A 14,276-nucleotide genomic window follows, 5' to 3' on the forward strand; every position below is an offset into this window, starting at 1 on the left:
AAAGGAGGAGAGTGTTGCGGCAGAAAAGAAAGAAAAGCTCAAGACAACATTCTGCTTTGCTGCCGAGACAGAGAAAGAGGGTCCTTTGAGCTCAGCCCTCCCACAATGCTCATCTTTTCACACATATGTGAGAAGACAACAACAAGCTATAAATCAAGCTGATATTGGTCACTGTATTAAATGTGGCCCGGGTCTACAAAAACCTGTTTATTCCTCCTCCCTTCTCCTGAGGCTCTCACTTCCCTCACACCTGTTTAGGCCCCTCTCTCTTGTTTCCTGGATCAGCTCTGGGGTTGGTTCCCCTGAACCTCCATTGGATTAGCCCTCCGGACTCGGAGATCGGCCCTGACTTCCTTTGCAACTCTTCACTCTTCCCATGGTAGCAACACAAGGTCTTGTACAAAATTTTCAAGAGTGGACAAGTTGAATGCCAGCAGACTTGAAGCAATGTCTCGCTGCTGTTTCCTGCAACCAACAAGTTAGAATCAACTATACCAGCAACACAACTAATTTAAGGAGCTAAGGAGGACTTCGGCCAAAGCGTAAGGAAGGACAGGTACTGCTCCAAGAGCTGGGTAATGCTCACTGGGCCAACCTAGTGAAATACAAACACAGATGAACAGGGTTTTTAACCTTTGTACCCTTGTTTGGTTACTTTCTCTGTGAGCTTACTTGTTGCTGTTTATTGTTGTGTGTTCAGACATGCTTTAGCACATCAGTCGCCCTGTGTGTAACTAACCCTTCCCATTTTTACCTATTATTTCAGCTGGCCTTAACAAAGGACCACATGAGACATGTTGCCCCAACAGCCATCTTGTTTGTAGTTTCATTGTCTGCCCTTTGGTCACACGCACACATATATCTATATAGCCCATATTAAAATAGTACCAGTGTGTTTGTTTGCTGCTTAATAATAAATGTTCTTAAACACATTTGATGTTGTACAAGAAAGAATACCAACCTCTTCTCTGCAGAACTCTGAATCCTTTTTCTTCAATGTGGTAATTGTCCGTAGTTACTAAGTTGATTATAATCAGAGATGCTAATTAACAGTAACAGAGACTGAATTGGTGATTTGGCTATTATTTCCTTTTTTAGGGTGGTACCCTATGGTTAACATTGATATTAAACAAAGTTATCATTTAACTTTAACATCTTTCATATCTTATCTCATATTTCAGATTTTATCTTTCATAATCTAGTCAATTTGATATCTAATCACCAATGACCAACAAATGCTGTCCCATGTAAGTTGTACCACAACATAATGGTCCCCCGTGTGAGGCAGAGAAATGTTGGCACTCATTCTTAATTGTGCAAGTTAATTAATTGTGCACAACTATTGTGATAGTTGTGCATTGTGTTAAGAACTTCAGTCGAGCACCTTGAATCCCACTGAATCTGGTCTTGCTGTCAGAATTGTTGTTGATTGAAGTGCTCCACTTGCCAATGTATCCACAGCATGCTTCCAGACCTGTAAAACACAGAGAGCTCATACCTGGCTGTTACTGACTTGCATTTCAGCCTGAATAACCAAGAGAGCCGGAGATAGAGATACAGTGTGTTACCCGCCCTGTGAAGTATAACTTAAGTACCTGGCTGTTACTGTTACATGTTCCAGCCTAATTAAATTTTAAGAGAAACTCCTAACTGTCACCGCCCCCAATTTCAGTTAGTGCATTTTACATTTTGGGAAAGCAGACTGACTTGTGCAAACCCTACCTCTGCATTTAGTGGCCCCAATATTTTACAATGATAAGTGCCACCAACAGGGCTGTAGATACCCTTGTCTACAGGAGACTACCCCCCATAGTGTAAGTGATTAGATTGCTTTGATTAGTTGGCTAGTGTATCACCACAGCCGAACCACACTTATGCCTGGCTTATGGTCCTGCATGAAATCAACCCCAAACCTTCGCCATTGCTGTGACGTGACGTGAACTCTTTGAACTTCTCTACCTCGCCATTTCGTCACAGTGCAATTCACCACCACAGCGTTAGGGGGCTGCACTCCTTTCATGAATGGTTATCATCGTCTCTGGTCGATTCTTTGTTTAGCTTCTAGCTTGAGGAGTTGTAAAGGTGCTCATATTTTCTGACTTCCTCAATGAGTCGATCCTTGATTTGATCCATGGTCTGTCCATATACAGCAAATTGTTTAAAAATAGCTGGCATGGCGCATGGGATCCCCCAGTCAGAGCTGGTTGATATGGCCAGGGAAAGGAAAGTCTGGGGCTCCCTGCTAAAGTTGTTACCCTCGCAACTCGACCTCAGATAAGCGGATGAAAATGGATGGATGGATGGTTGGGGATGGCGCAATCTGGAAAAAACAGAACTGGAAATGCATCGCTGCCAAGCAAACCAATCACAGCCCTCTCAGTCTGGCTGGGTCTGCATTACTTCGATGTGTAGTAACATTTTTGGGAGGTGCATGTCAGGCTACGCCCGAGGCTACGGCGAGCCTCCCTACCCGATGACGTAGGTATGGCGTTGATTTAACGCAGGACCATAAACCAGGCTTTAATCGTTTTAATGCTTATTCTGCTTAATCTACATGTCAGTTCAGATCCCAACAATGGACAGCCCTCATGCAGAGCAGTATATGCCTGTTGTAAGTTAAATCTTGATCAGTGCAGCCAGGCAACAGGTGTTCTACTAATTGACAGGTTTGATGTGCAGACAGCATCCGAAGGCCAATTGTCAGCATGCTTACCCTTACCCTTCAGAGCAATGAAGCTTTAGAAGAAGAGCTCAAAATTCTTGACTCCCCAAAGAAATTCAGCCAGCCAAAAAGAAAGCTATGTGCTATTCAAAAGGCCAAAGCAAAGTTAGATCTCAAGGGAGAGCACTTGGCCTCACCACAGTCATTCAGATGTAATTCTGACCACCAATTCACATTCTTTATTAAGTCAGAGGATAACTCCATTTCCACTCAGCAGTTGTGAGCAGCTCCCTTGTGCTCATTCCCCCAAAGGAGCAAATAGAGCCTTCCTGACGGCCCTGTCTCTGCTCTGCATGACTATGAAAGTTATGACAGCAATTCAGATTCTGTGATTCTGTGTCACTGCACAGATTAGCGTGTGATCTACAGCCACCCTAAACTAGTCTCACCTTCATCACAGGGTTCTCCACAGTACTCCGACTATGACAAGCTTGAGTTCTTAGAAAGGATATGATGCACTTCAGACAACTGTGACTAGCATGATGAAGATTATTTAAGGAATCTAGACTGCAACCTTGTGGATTTGCACAGCTAAGAACAGGCTGTTAACATTTATTTATGTAGTAAATAAATTTACTTACAAATGTAGTTACAAATGTTAGTAGTTACAAATGTAGTTACAAAACTGAAACTACATTTACAAATGTAGTTTTGGTTACTTTCTTCTTTGTGTTTAGGTTGTTGAATAACCACACCACGAGTTGATGTTGATTGTTGTATGTTCACACATGCTTTAGTACATCACTCACCCTGCATGCAACTAACCCGGCCCCCTTTTTACCCTGGCACTATTTGGTCACTGGCACACACATACAAACTCACACTCACACAACCAGAGAGAGATTCAAACACAACTCCCATCCCAGATACTGAAATTGCTGTATTACTATTTAAAACACTGTTTATGGACCTCACATGCTGTTGTTTTTGAAAGCCTCCATTAAAGGAAAGGTAGGATGCGTTAAGTACAGGAAAGGTTCATTTTTGTGATCAGAAAAATATCTGACAAAGCAGCAAGACATTAAAGTTGCATGTAATAATTAAAGGTAATAATTTTGGGTGACACAGTCGCTGCACAATTGTACCACTAACTGGCTGACAAGAGCTCTCGTGGACAGTTTGATATGAATAAGAATTATACTGAGTTGTGATTCATGTTTCTGAGTTCATGCTTGTCTCATATAACTTTGTTGCATCTCATTTCTGAAGTGATGCAAATTGCAATGCGTCTGTGTGATTACATGGCTATTCAACACATGCAAGTGAATATTCAGCACTTTCAGATACCCCGATGGATACTTAGTTTCAGCTCTCAGACAGACACAGAACTTATTGGATCCCTGGTTAAAGTACCCCCAGGCTACCTCTAGCTCTTGCTGGGTGCAGACTGCATCTGGATGAGTATTTTGGACGGGCCAGCAGAATAGCTGAAGAACGGGAAACATAATACACCCCACACACTTACATACACATGCACGCACGCACACACACACACACACACTCTGATGCCCAGGGAAGCTCAGCTGTTGCCTAGAAGCTACAGCCTCTGTCTGCACCCTGGCCCACTTGCATACTCTCAGACGACGATGGAGTGTGCTAGAGCAGAAGAGCTGGGCTTCTTCAGATGACCCAGCAGATGGAGTTATGTTTTCTTCTCTTTTTTTTTTTCTTTTGTTTTCGGCAATGACGCTGGGATTAAGGCTTGTGCTCACTTCAGTCTGATCTGTGCCTTTATGTGGCACAGTGACCACATTTGGACAAAGTTCATCCCATGCTGGTTATCCTCTGTCCCTGGACTACCACTGGTCTCGCAGCGGACAGATCAATATCAGCCAATAGAGGTCCCTTTGCACAAACTGGAGGCCTTTTCATATTGGCTGATGGCCATTTCAGTGGGTGGCTTCTCAACTGGGTCACTGTACATGTGCTCAGGTGTCATTCAGGTAACCATGGTAGCCCGTCTTCACTGACTCGTGGGTAAGGCTATAATAAAAGCACATTATTGCAGTGCTGGAGAATTTGATGGGAGTGATTAGGTTTCATTCTGTTTGCTGAATAGTCAATCCTTTCTGCTCACAGTGTCTGCCAGTACATACACACACACACACACACATACAGTTACATATGTTTGTAGGAATTTGAATTGTAAATCCTGATGTCTTTGGTGAACACAACCATGAACCAGTGGGTGGAACAGCAACAAGCAAACCTAACCCTTATTCATGGCATAAGTCTTTCAGCAAGAACAAATTATACCTACATTTCATGGTATTTTTGTTAAAGTAGGAGTTGTAATGAACTGAACTTGGATAGTTTGCTTTCACTTTGGTTTGGGATGAACCAAACATAAACAGTGCTGAGATGTGTATTAGCAAATCACACTTACTGTTATCATCAGTAACCACAGGAGCCAAGTCAACCAGGATCAATTTTGTGGTTTGTTGAGCGTATGACCGATAAATGGGTCACACAAACATCATTACATAGCATTGTCGGTTTATAAAAGTGGATGTACATTCAGCCTGTGAAAAGAAGCCAGAACTAATGACCCTTAAAACATTCTATCTCATTGTCATCAGGGGTCACCTACACTGGCTGTAAAAAAGATGTTAGATTGATGTCTATGGGAAAAGGGTCCTATTTCCCAATTGATCAAAATCAAATCAAATCAAATCCAATTTATTTGTATAGCGCCAAATCATCAAGTGACATCAAGGCACTATATATACAGAGCAGGTCTCGACCAAAACAAATGAAATTATTAAAAGAGACCCAACAAATGCCAATGGAAAAACTTTCTTAAGAGGCAAAAACATAGGGAAGAACCAGGCTTGGGGGGGCAGTCATCTCCTTTGACCAATTGGGTTGAGAGAGAGAGTCAGTAATTTTTCCAAATTGGTTTATAGTCTGAAGCTCTACTTTTAAGTCTTCTTCAATACAACATGAACAATGGTCCCTTTTAGAGGAAAAGGGACCATAAGGCAGTGTTACAGTGTTACAGAGAGTGTTAGACAGGGACTACTATGTTGATTGGCAGACCGTATCACAACTACCATGTTCAGGATTCAGGAAGCCATATTAGGCAACTGCTGGGTTATTGTCAGCATATAAATAGTTACTCTTGTCATGAGGAGGGTAGCAAGTAGGAGAGGAGCAGGAGAGTCACAGGAAACGTGCATTGGCCCATCTATTACTGCTGGTTCTCTATTGAAACTGTCCTGTTGCCAGATGACGGGGAGTCTGTGTGAACTGTCCTAACCCTAACCCTCACCTTCCTGAGCTCTACTCTTTTCTCTAAATATGGCTTCTTCTGATTTCAGAAAACCAAGCCAGGTGACAGACAAATTACAAACTTGAAAACGAAGCCTAAAACAATGGGTTGGCATTCACAGTTCAAAGCCTTTTTGTATTTAACAGCAGCAGCTAATGATTTAAAGAGACCAGGTGTTCTCCCAGAAGCTGGACCAAGATCTATACTACACTCTTCAGCAGGGCGGGTGCCAGGCTCTGCTGCCAATTTCTCGTCCTTTGGACATTAACAGTGTGATGTCAGATAAAAGGGAAACCATACAGTGAATGTGGATGTGTATGTGTTATAAGGACATCTGTGTGTTACTATAAGTGTGTGGCTGAATGAAGTTGTGACTGCACAGTTGTGCCAGGGTGTGTATGTATGTGTGAGAAAACAAAGCAGAATAAGAGAAAGCGTTTATAGCTGACTAGTCATGTAGGCCAGCTCCAGTGTAGAAAGCTCATGGGTGGGTGGAGGGGAAAGTGTAGGGAGCAGGACTGACCTGCATTCGCCTGTATGGCAGGCCACTGTACCAACAGAGGCATAACCACTTGGTCTCAATGAACACTCTGTGTGTGTTTCTTCCTCACTACAGATTCGGACGACTCCTCCACATTTGTGACTGGCATTGTTCTGTACAGGAACCTGAGCAGTATGCTGACTCTGCAGAGGTAAGACAGCTGACCACTCTGTAATTAGAGAAATTAATTCACATTGTTTTCATTTATTCTATTTATTGGCTTTTCTACAGCTATCAGTTGCACATCATGGTCTTCATCAGCAGCTTGGTCCGTTAGCATGAGGATACAACTGTGGGGAATTTTATTTTATTTTATTTTATTTTATTTTATTTTTTTTTAAACTCAATATTTAAATAGTATTTAGTGAGTATTTTAAAAATAAACACTTTTTGTATGTATGTATGTATGTATGTATGTATGTATGTATGTATGATGCTCAGAATTCAGTGGGGAGCAAAATTTGCGTTCATATGCCTTAATGTTTTTAGGAATGCTGGCTGTATGTTTGTCTTGATTCACTGAAATCATTCATTCTTCTACCACTTATACCTTTCCATGTTGCTGGGGGTGCTGGATCCAATCCCAGGGAGAGGATGGGATACACCTTGGATGGGTAGCTGGTCCATCGCAGGGCCAGAGACAGACAGAGACGAACAACCACTTACACTCACGCTCAGAGCTACAGACAGTTTAGGTCACCAATTAACCTAAATGCGCATGTCTGATGTGACATGTACCTTTTTTTTTGTTCATTTACCTATTGAAAACGATGGATATGCTATATTTTGCTAACATGATAATGTAAGAATTTAATAAATATAAAAGGCCAAAGCTAGTATTCAGCACCTGTCACTCCTGTAGGACCGCTTTCCCTGATAGAGTTCATCCTGTGGGTCCAGTACCAGGATCAGATCAGTAAGGTGAAAGTGCGAACACTGAAGATGTGATGAGCTGCTGTGTCAGAAGATCACATTCTGAATCTGTGTGTATTCCAATCACAGACATGCTTGAGATCAGTGAAAGTCTGGAAAGACTGAGACATAGAGAGAAAAACTGGTCAATGAACAGCCTCACATTCCTCCAAACTAAACAAAATGGGTTGTGTCCTACAAAACAACCTGTTAAAGAGGTTTTTAATCCAGTGTCTTTATGGACAGGGCAAACTGTTTGTTAGCGTTTTCTCGAAGCATCTCAAAGCAATATAATAATACAATTACTAGCATAATTGTATGCTCACAGAGGCAGCAAAGCCATGAAGGAGGACTATCATCTGGCGTCAACGAAGTTCGATGCCTGAAAACAGGGAAGCAGTAGCCTGCCAATGCTGTTTACGATGAAGGCGAGGAGTTGTTGACCTCGACTGGAGACATTGTCAGAAGATGGCATGAGTACTTCGAGGATCTTCTCAATCTCATCAGTACTCCTTCTGTAGAAGTAGTACAGGCTGAGGACCCAGAGGAGGTTTCATCCATCACCCAAGCTGAAGTCACCAAGGCAGTTTGGAAGCTGGTTGGCCAGTCACTTGGGGTGGATGAGATCCACCCTGAGTGACATAGCTCTCTAGATGCTGTTGGGCTGTCTTGGCTGACACGCCTCTGCAGTGTCACCTGGCTTGGGCACCCAGGGTGGTGATCCCTCTTTTTAAGGAGGACTGGAGAGTGTGCTCCAACCATAGAAGGATCACACTCCTCAGCTTACCTGGGAGTCTATTTGAGTGTACTGGAGAGAAAAATTTGGACAATAGCCGAACCTCGAATACATGAGGAACAATGTGGTTTTCATCCTGGAAGGGGAACCAGCATCAGCTCTATGCTCTCTACAGGGTGTTTGAGGGTTCATTGGAGTTTGCCCAGCCAGTCGACATGTATTTTGTGGTGTTCCTTTGTTAAGGACCTTTTACAATCAGAGCAGGAGTTTGGTTCCCATTGATGGCAGTAAATCAGACCTGTTCCCTGCGCATGTTGGACTCCGGCAGGGCTACCCTTTGTCACCCGTCCTGTTCATTATTTTTATGGAAGGGATTTCAAGGTGCAGCCAGGGACTTGAGGGTGGCTGGTTTGGGGACCACAAGATTTCATCTCTGCTTTCTGCAGATGAAGTTGTCCTCTTGGCTCCCTGGAGCCAGGACCTTAGGCATCTACTAAGGCGGAGAGACTAAATCTTTTGGTTGGAGCTGAAGGAAGTGTCTGGGGAGAGGAATGTCTGGGCTTCTCTGCCTGTACCTATAATGAATTACTCTAGATTCTTGTCCTCGAAAATGCTAGTAATGGATTTTATATTTGAACATTATTCCCTTAATAAATAATCATTTTGGGCCCTATACAGTAGCTTTGGGCACGTTGGCCATGTGGCACACAATTTTTTCCATGAAACGTTGTCTACTAGGTATATATCAGAATATCAATTCACCCACTATCATCCCCACCCCTAGGACTAGTGAAAAATAATGGCTTATTGCTTGCTTTTAATTTATAATATGTCTGAAGAAAATATTGATATTTCAAATGGCCTCATCTTTTCCCTCTGTCATAAAACCTTTGCATCAGATTGGGACTTTTAAGAGAAACCAGTTACCAGTACAGCAACATTCTTATTGTTTAACCTCTTCATGATTTGCTGGACCCCACCTGGTCAGCCACCGACTGAATTAAGGCATGTGGCCAGGTGAAGCAGCGGTTGCTCTGGCCTCAGGAAAACATTTGACTATAGTCACTGGTATCAGTAATAATGCAGATATGATCGAGCATACCATATACACAAATTCAAATATCTTAAACAGAGTTTAACATTTTAATTTGGAGACAGAAATACACCAGCAATGATTATTAATGATGATTATTAATTAATTATGCCACTCATTTGTTGGGCCTAGGTAGTTCATTGGTGGATAGGCTTGGTTGTTGTAAAATGGTAACTTTAATTAATATCAAAGAATTCAGACTCATTCAGACTCATGAAATACAATTAATTTGTATCCCTGACTAATCATTAATCTAATAGCAACAGCGAAAGTATTGTTCTGCAGAGAAGAGGCTGGCAAATTATCCTTCATATGCAACATCAAATAAACCAGTAGTTTTGATTTAAAACATTTATTACAGAGTAATAAACACACAAGTACTATTCTAATATACATATATTTGAATGTGTGTGTGGCTGTGTCTGTGTGTGCAACAGTGACTAAATGGCAGATGATTAAACTACAAACAAGGCAGCTGCTGGGATCACATGTCTCAAGTGAGCCTTTGTTAAGGCCAGCTGAAATAGCTCAAAGCTCAGGTCCAAGAGAGAAGAAAGGGAGAGGAGGAACAAACGGGTTTTTTTTAGACCTGGGTTATATATCATACAGTGACCAATAGCAGCTGGGCTTAGGGTTTGTGGCAGTCTTCTAATATAGGTGTGAAATCAGAGCATTGTGGAGGAGTTCATTGGCCCTCCTTTGTCTGTGGAATGAAGGGTTAGGGTTAGGGTTAGTCCGTAGTCCGTAAAACTCAGCAACCATACAGGTAATTTTTTCAAACGATGGGCACAACAATGAAAATAGAGAGTGCACCAATACCAGCATATCAGGCCTTTGCCGCCATGGTTGCATAAATAAATGGTCGTGGCTTTGGTTAGGTTGAGAAAAAGGTTTAAAGTGTTTCCACAAGAATAGCAAAGTGGTTACATTTTAGAATTACTTTGCCAACCTGATAACTTATTGGAAAAAAAGCAGTGGGTCATAATAATCAGCTGTGCAGTTAAGCTCAGTTGTATTTTTTTCCCAGTGACTATTGCCATATTGCCATGTTTACAGTGTGCTTTATTAAAGTCACACACTGAGGAAATTACTTTTCTGAAACAGTCCCTGATCTGAAATCTTCCCCAAGATTCTGTTTGGCTTTTTTGGATCGTCCCTATTTGGTTAGGACATTTTACATCACTGCTGGTTGAACAGGAATGTTTCCAGCTAAATGAAAATCAAGGATTAGGTCCACAAACAGCTGCACACTAATAGCGGGGGGTCCCTGTGTATGCCTTTTATCCCCATGAGTAAAGGGATGTGTTGCTCTGTGTAATTATATGCATTTGTGTGTGAGTCTGTATTGTGAATGTGCATATATGAGAAACAGGTCATTATCTAAGGCTGTTTTTACAGTGGTAACGTTAGCGCTCAATCGTTAGCATGATGTTGTCAAAGCAAATAATGAACTCGTAACTCTGTGCTGTCTATTCTGCCCATGTTCCCTCATACTCTCTGGATTTCTGCTGCTGCTCTCCTTTTTTTTCTTTGTTTTATTTTTTAATTTTCCTTCTATTTTTTTGCATTTGATTCTCCTCTCAAAGAAAATGAGATGAGTTTGAGGCAAGAGACTGGATGACATAAAAGTTTAAGTTGACTGATTGTGTTTTGAAATGGGGAGAGTGCAATTGTTGTGTAGAGGATATAGTGATGATGAGGGGATCCAGAAAGGAAAGCATGGGTTGTTGAACATATTTGGCGGGCTGGAAGCTTTCCATGTCAGTAGTTGCAGGCACAATTCACTCTTTCCTGATTGTCTCATTCCACATGATTGATAGTATCAATGAAAAGCAGAAATTGTAATGCATACTAAGCAGGCAGAAAGAATGTAAAATAAAATGCCAAAAATGGTAATGGGTAAGCTATTGAAAAACAATATGAATGCTTCAGGTGGGTGAAAAAAAGTCTTACTTAGTGAGTTGAATTTTAGCAGTTTGCTCTGATTCTAGCAATCTGAGACATCTGACTCAGTAATCTGTTTCTTATTTTACTCTTTCATGACCTTTTTGTAAACTCATAGCTTCTCTGAAATGTCAGTGTCTCCAAATCTTGTGGGACACCTTTTACAGGATCTTCTGTTGGTGGTTTAAAAGCAACACAATGCAATAATTGCTGAATGTTGGATGTGTTTGTTGTTGTGGATACATTGAAAATTAATCTTTGGATTTTAATGAAATGGCTGCACAGTGAGTGAATGGACTGCTCAGAAATTGCCCACAGTATGACTCTTTGATGATGCCAACAGATTTTTTAAGGCAGTCTAAGGAAACAGAACGATCAGTAGTGGCGAATGCTGAGTTGAGATTGAGATTATATAAATTTTAACCATCTCCTGCTTTAGCTCAAGGTCACAGATTGTTAATATCTTCTGTGATGGTGATTTCAGGACCATGAAAAAAGGTTAATGTCAAGATGAGATAATATTAAAATCAGGGTTGAAATGTAGGTGCACTGACATATCCAAGACAAGCAGGATCATATTCATAATGGATTAAATTGTTGGGTTGGCTTCTCAGATGGACTCGCGCAGGATTAATTTTTCCTCTGCATCCCCCTGCTAATTTAGCTGAGGTGTGATATTTGTTGTTTTGATTGTCCTGGTTGTCGTAGGTAGGCTAAAATACCAGAGAACCCCTGAATCAAACCGGAATCTAGTTTCCAGAGGGGGCCCAAAACTTACAAAATAAAGGTGCTATTATAAAACCAAGAGATTAAATGTTAAGAGGACCATATGGAGACAATAAACCTAATCCTGAAGTTAACTAAGCATAAAGTCATCATATTATACACAATAACAAAACATGACTAAGGTGGAAGATGGACATGAAACAGGGCCCTTTTAAAGAAGATTTGAAGTACACTGAGACAATGAAATAATTGAATTGAAATAACAGGTGGAACCACACCACAGGAGTTGAGTTTCCTTATCTTAGCATTGACATGACGTGAATGCAAGACAGCAATGTTCTCTTTTGCCTTTTGCCAGAAGCAGCAGACCCTGGAGCCTACTACTACATGGGGCACTAAGGCGATACTTAACAGCGGGTGGTTATACAATGAATCATTCTTTGACAAATAAAACTGCTTACTCCTCTCGGAAATTGCAATGATCGCATATTGAAATTGAATTCAGAAGTGAGACATCATCACCTAGCATTATCCTGAAGTAACTGCATATATTTGCAAATGAGTAAAACTTAATACACAGTCATGACTCTTTTTTTTATAGAGGATGGAAGTAGGATAAAATTGACTTGGCAGGGTTGTTGCTACGCTTATAAAGCAGGATAATTTATTATTTCTAAAGGAGCACTCCTGTGTATTGGCTATCAAAGTACGGAAATCCATATCCCTGGCATACTGTGCAGGTTAATTTATTTTGTGTTTTATATCCAGTATACAAAAATACTGCCCTTATGACACGTCACACCACTGAGCTTTTCCTTTGTATCTGCAGGAACAGCACAGTGCTCAACTCCAAGGTTTTGTCAGTGATCATCAAGCCAACTCCTGCTTCCCTCTCTGCTCCGGTTGTGGTTGAATTTTCTCACCTGTATAACGTGAGTGGCAAACTATCTTTTGTGTTACAGCAATTTCAGCTCTCAATAATTTGTGCAAATGCTGGTAGTGTGTACTTTGATGGTAATTGTGGGCATTTCCATCTGGTAGGGCACCACTAACCAGACCTGTATATCCTGGGACGAAAGTGACAGGTAAGATCCACTTCATTATTTACTATATTTAACATCTGAGCATAAATGCAAGTTGCTTTGTTAACATATCAGCCTTGATTGGTTGATCCAGGATACAACTGATTTCACAAATGAAAATATAATCCAGGATTTTTAAACCTTGCCTCATACTGAAAACTCATAGTCTGGAATTCATATCGTCTGGTGTGTCTATTTTTTTTTTTTTTTTTTATCTCAATTATGAATTCTTTTTATTGAGGTGTAACACAGTGGAGTAGCACTTCAATTCAGCTATTAAGATAGATTCCATCTAACACTTGACTCTGGCCACATGAATGTCAAAATCATCTTTGCAGGGCCAAAATGCAGAGACAGACAGAGACAAACAACTACTCACAATCGCACTCATACCTCCAGGCAATTTAGAATCACCAGTGAACCTGAACATGCATGTCTTTGGACGGTGGGAGGAAACCCACGCAGGCATGGGGAGAACAGAAAGACAACCTTCTTATTGTTAAGCAACAGTGTGCTGTTGTGCTGCCCAAAAGTGTATTGTTTTATTTTATGTCATATTACATTACATTATCAAGGCAATTTACCACACAGGCAACCTATCAAAGTATATGACCGCAGCAAGCTGACTGGGGCCAAATGGTCCATGGCCTGTTTGTAATTAGCCAATCCCATTAGCACTAAAATCCCCACATGTAGGACTTCAATACAAGGGCTGTTTCAGAGACACCATGTTCCTCTGAAAGTACCACAGCAGGCCATGGTGTTTTTAATCCTGACAAAGTCAGTGCGTGGCTCTCCAGTGAAAGGTGATGCATGCGTTGGAAAGCTCGGCAGCTGTTGTCTGGGACAACGCTAACCCCACGCTATCACTGCTACAACCATTGATGCAGCATATGGAAAATTAAAAGTGTCGCTCACAGCTTCCCTTCCTCGCTCAGCCTACCCTCACACATCAACATGTAGAGAGAGACGGCACACTCAGCATAAAGGCCAAAGAAAGGCTGAAACCTACATTTTCAATTTCACTGCTTATGCAGCCAGAGTCAAAGCACTGCTCATTTGCTGCTCACTCTTAAGTGCACTCTTTGTTTAAGACAAGAAAAAAGCATGTTAGAGCGCCAGCAGTGAGTGAGCAACAGAGAGAGAGAGAGAGACACATTTTGCAGCCTTATTGCAGTGTATGTTTGGACATTTGTGTTTGGATGGATGCACACACTTGTGTTACAGAGACAGAGAGCAGAACTTTCAT

General features: G+C 41.4%; 1 protein-coding gene across 1 annotated transcript in view; it reads left to right on the plus strand.

Moving 5' to 3' along the window:
* The window catches only part of adgrb1a (adhesion G protein-coupled receptor B1a), a 115,873-nt gene that overhangs the window by 53,620 nt on the left and 47,977 nt on the right, over positions 1-14,276 (plus strand). Inside the window, exons 14-16 of the mRNA XM_029503679.1 lie at positions 6,610-6,685; positions 12,775-12,877; positions 12,987-13,030. Of these exons, the coding sequence (XP_029359539.1) occupies positions 6,610-6,685; positions 12,775-12,877; positions 12,987-13,030 (223 nt within the window). The remainder of the gene's footprint in view (positions 1-6,609; positions 6,686-12,774; positions 12,878-12,986; positions 13,031-14,276) is intronic.

The sequence above is a fragment of the Echeneis naucrates genome, chromosome 6, assembly GCF_900963305.1.
Source record: "Echeneis naucrates chromosome 6, fEcheNa1.1, whole genome shotgun sequence".
Classification (NCBI taxonomy): domain Eukaryota; kingdom Metazoa; phylum Chordata; class Actinopteri; order Carangiformes; family Echeneidae; genus Echeneis; species Echeneis naucrates.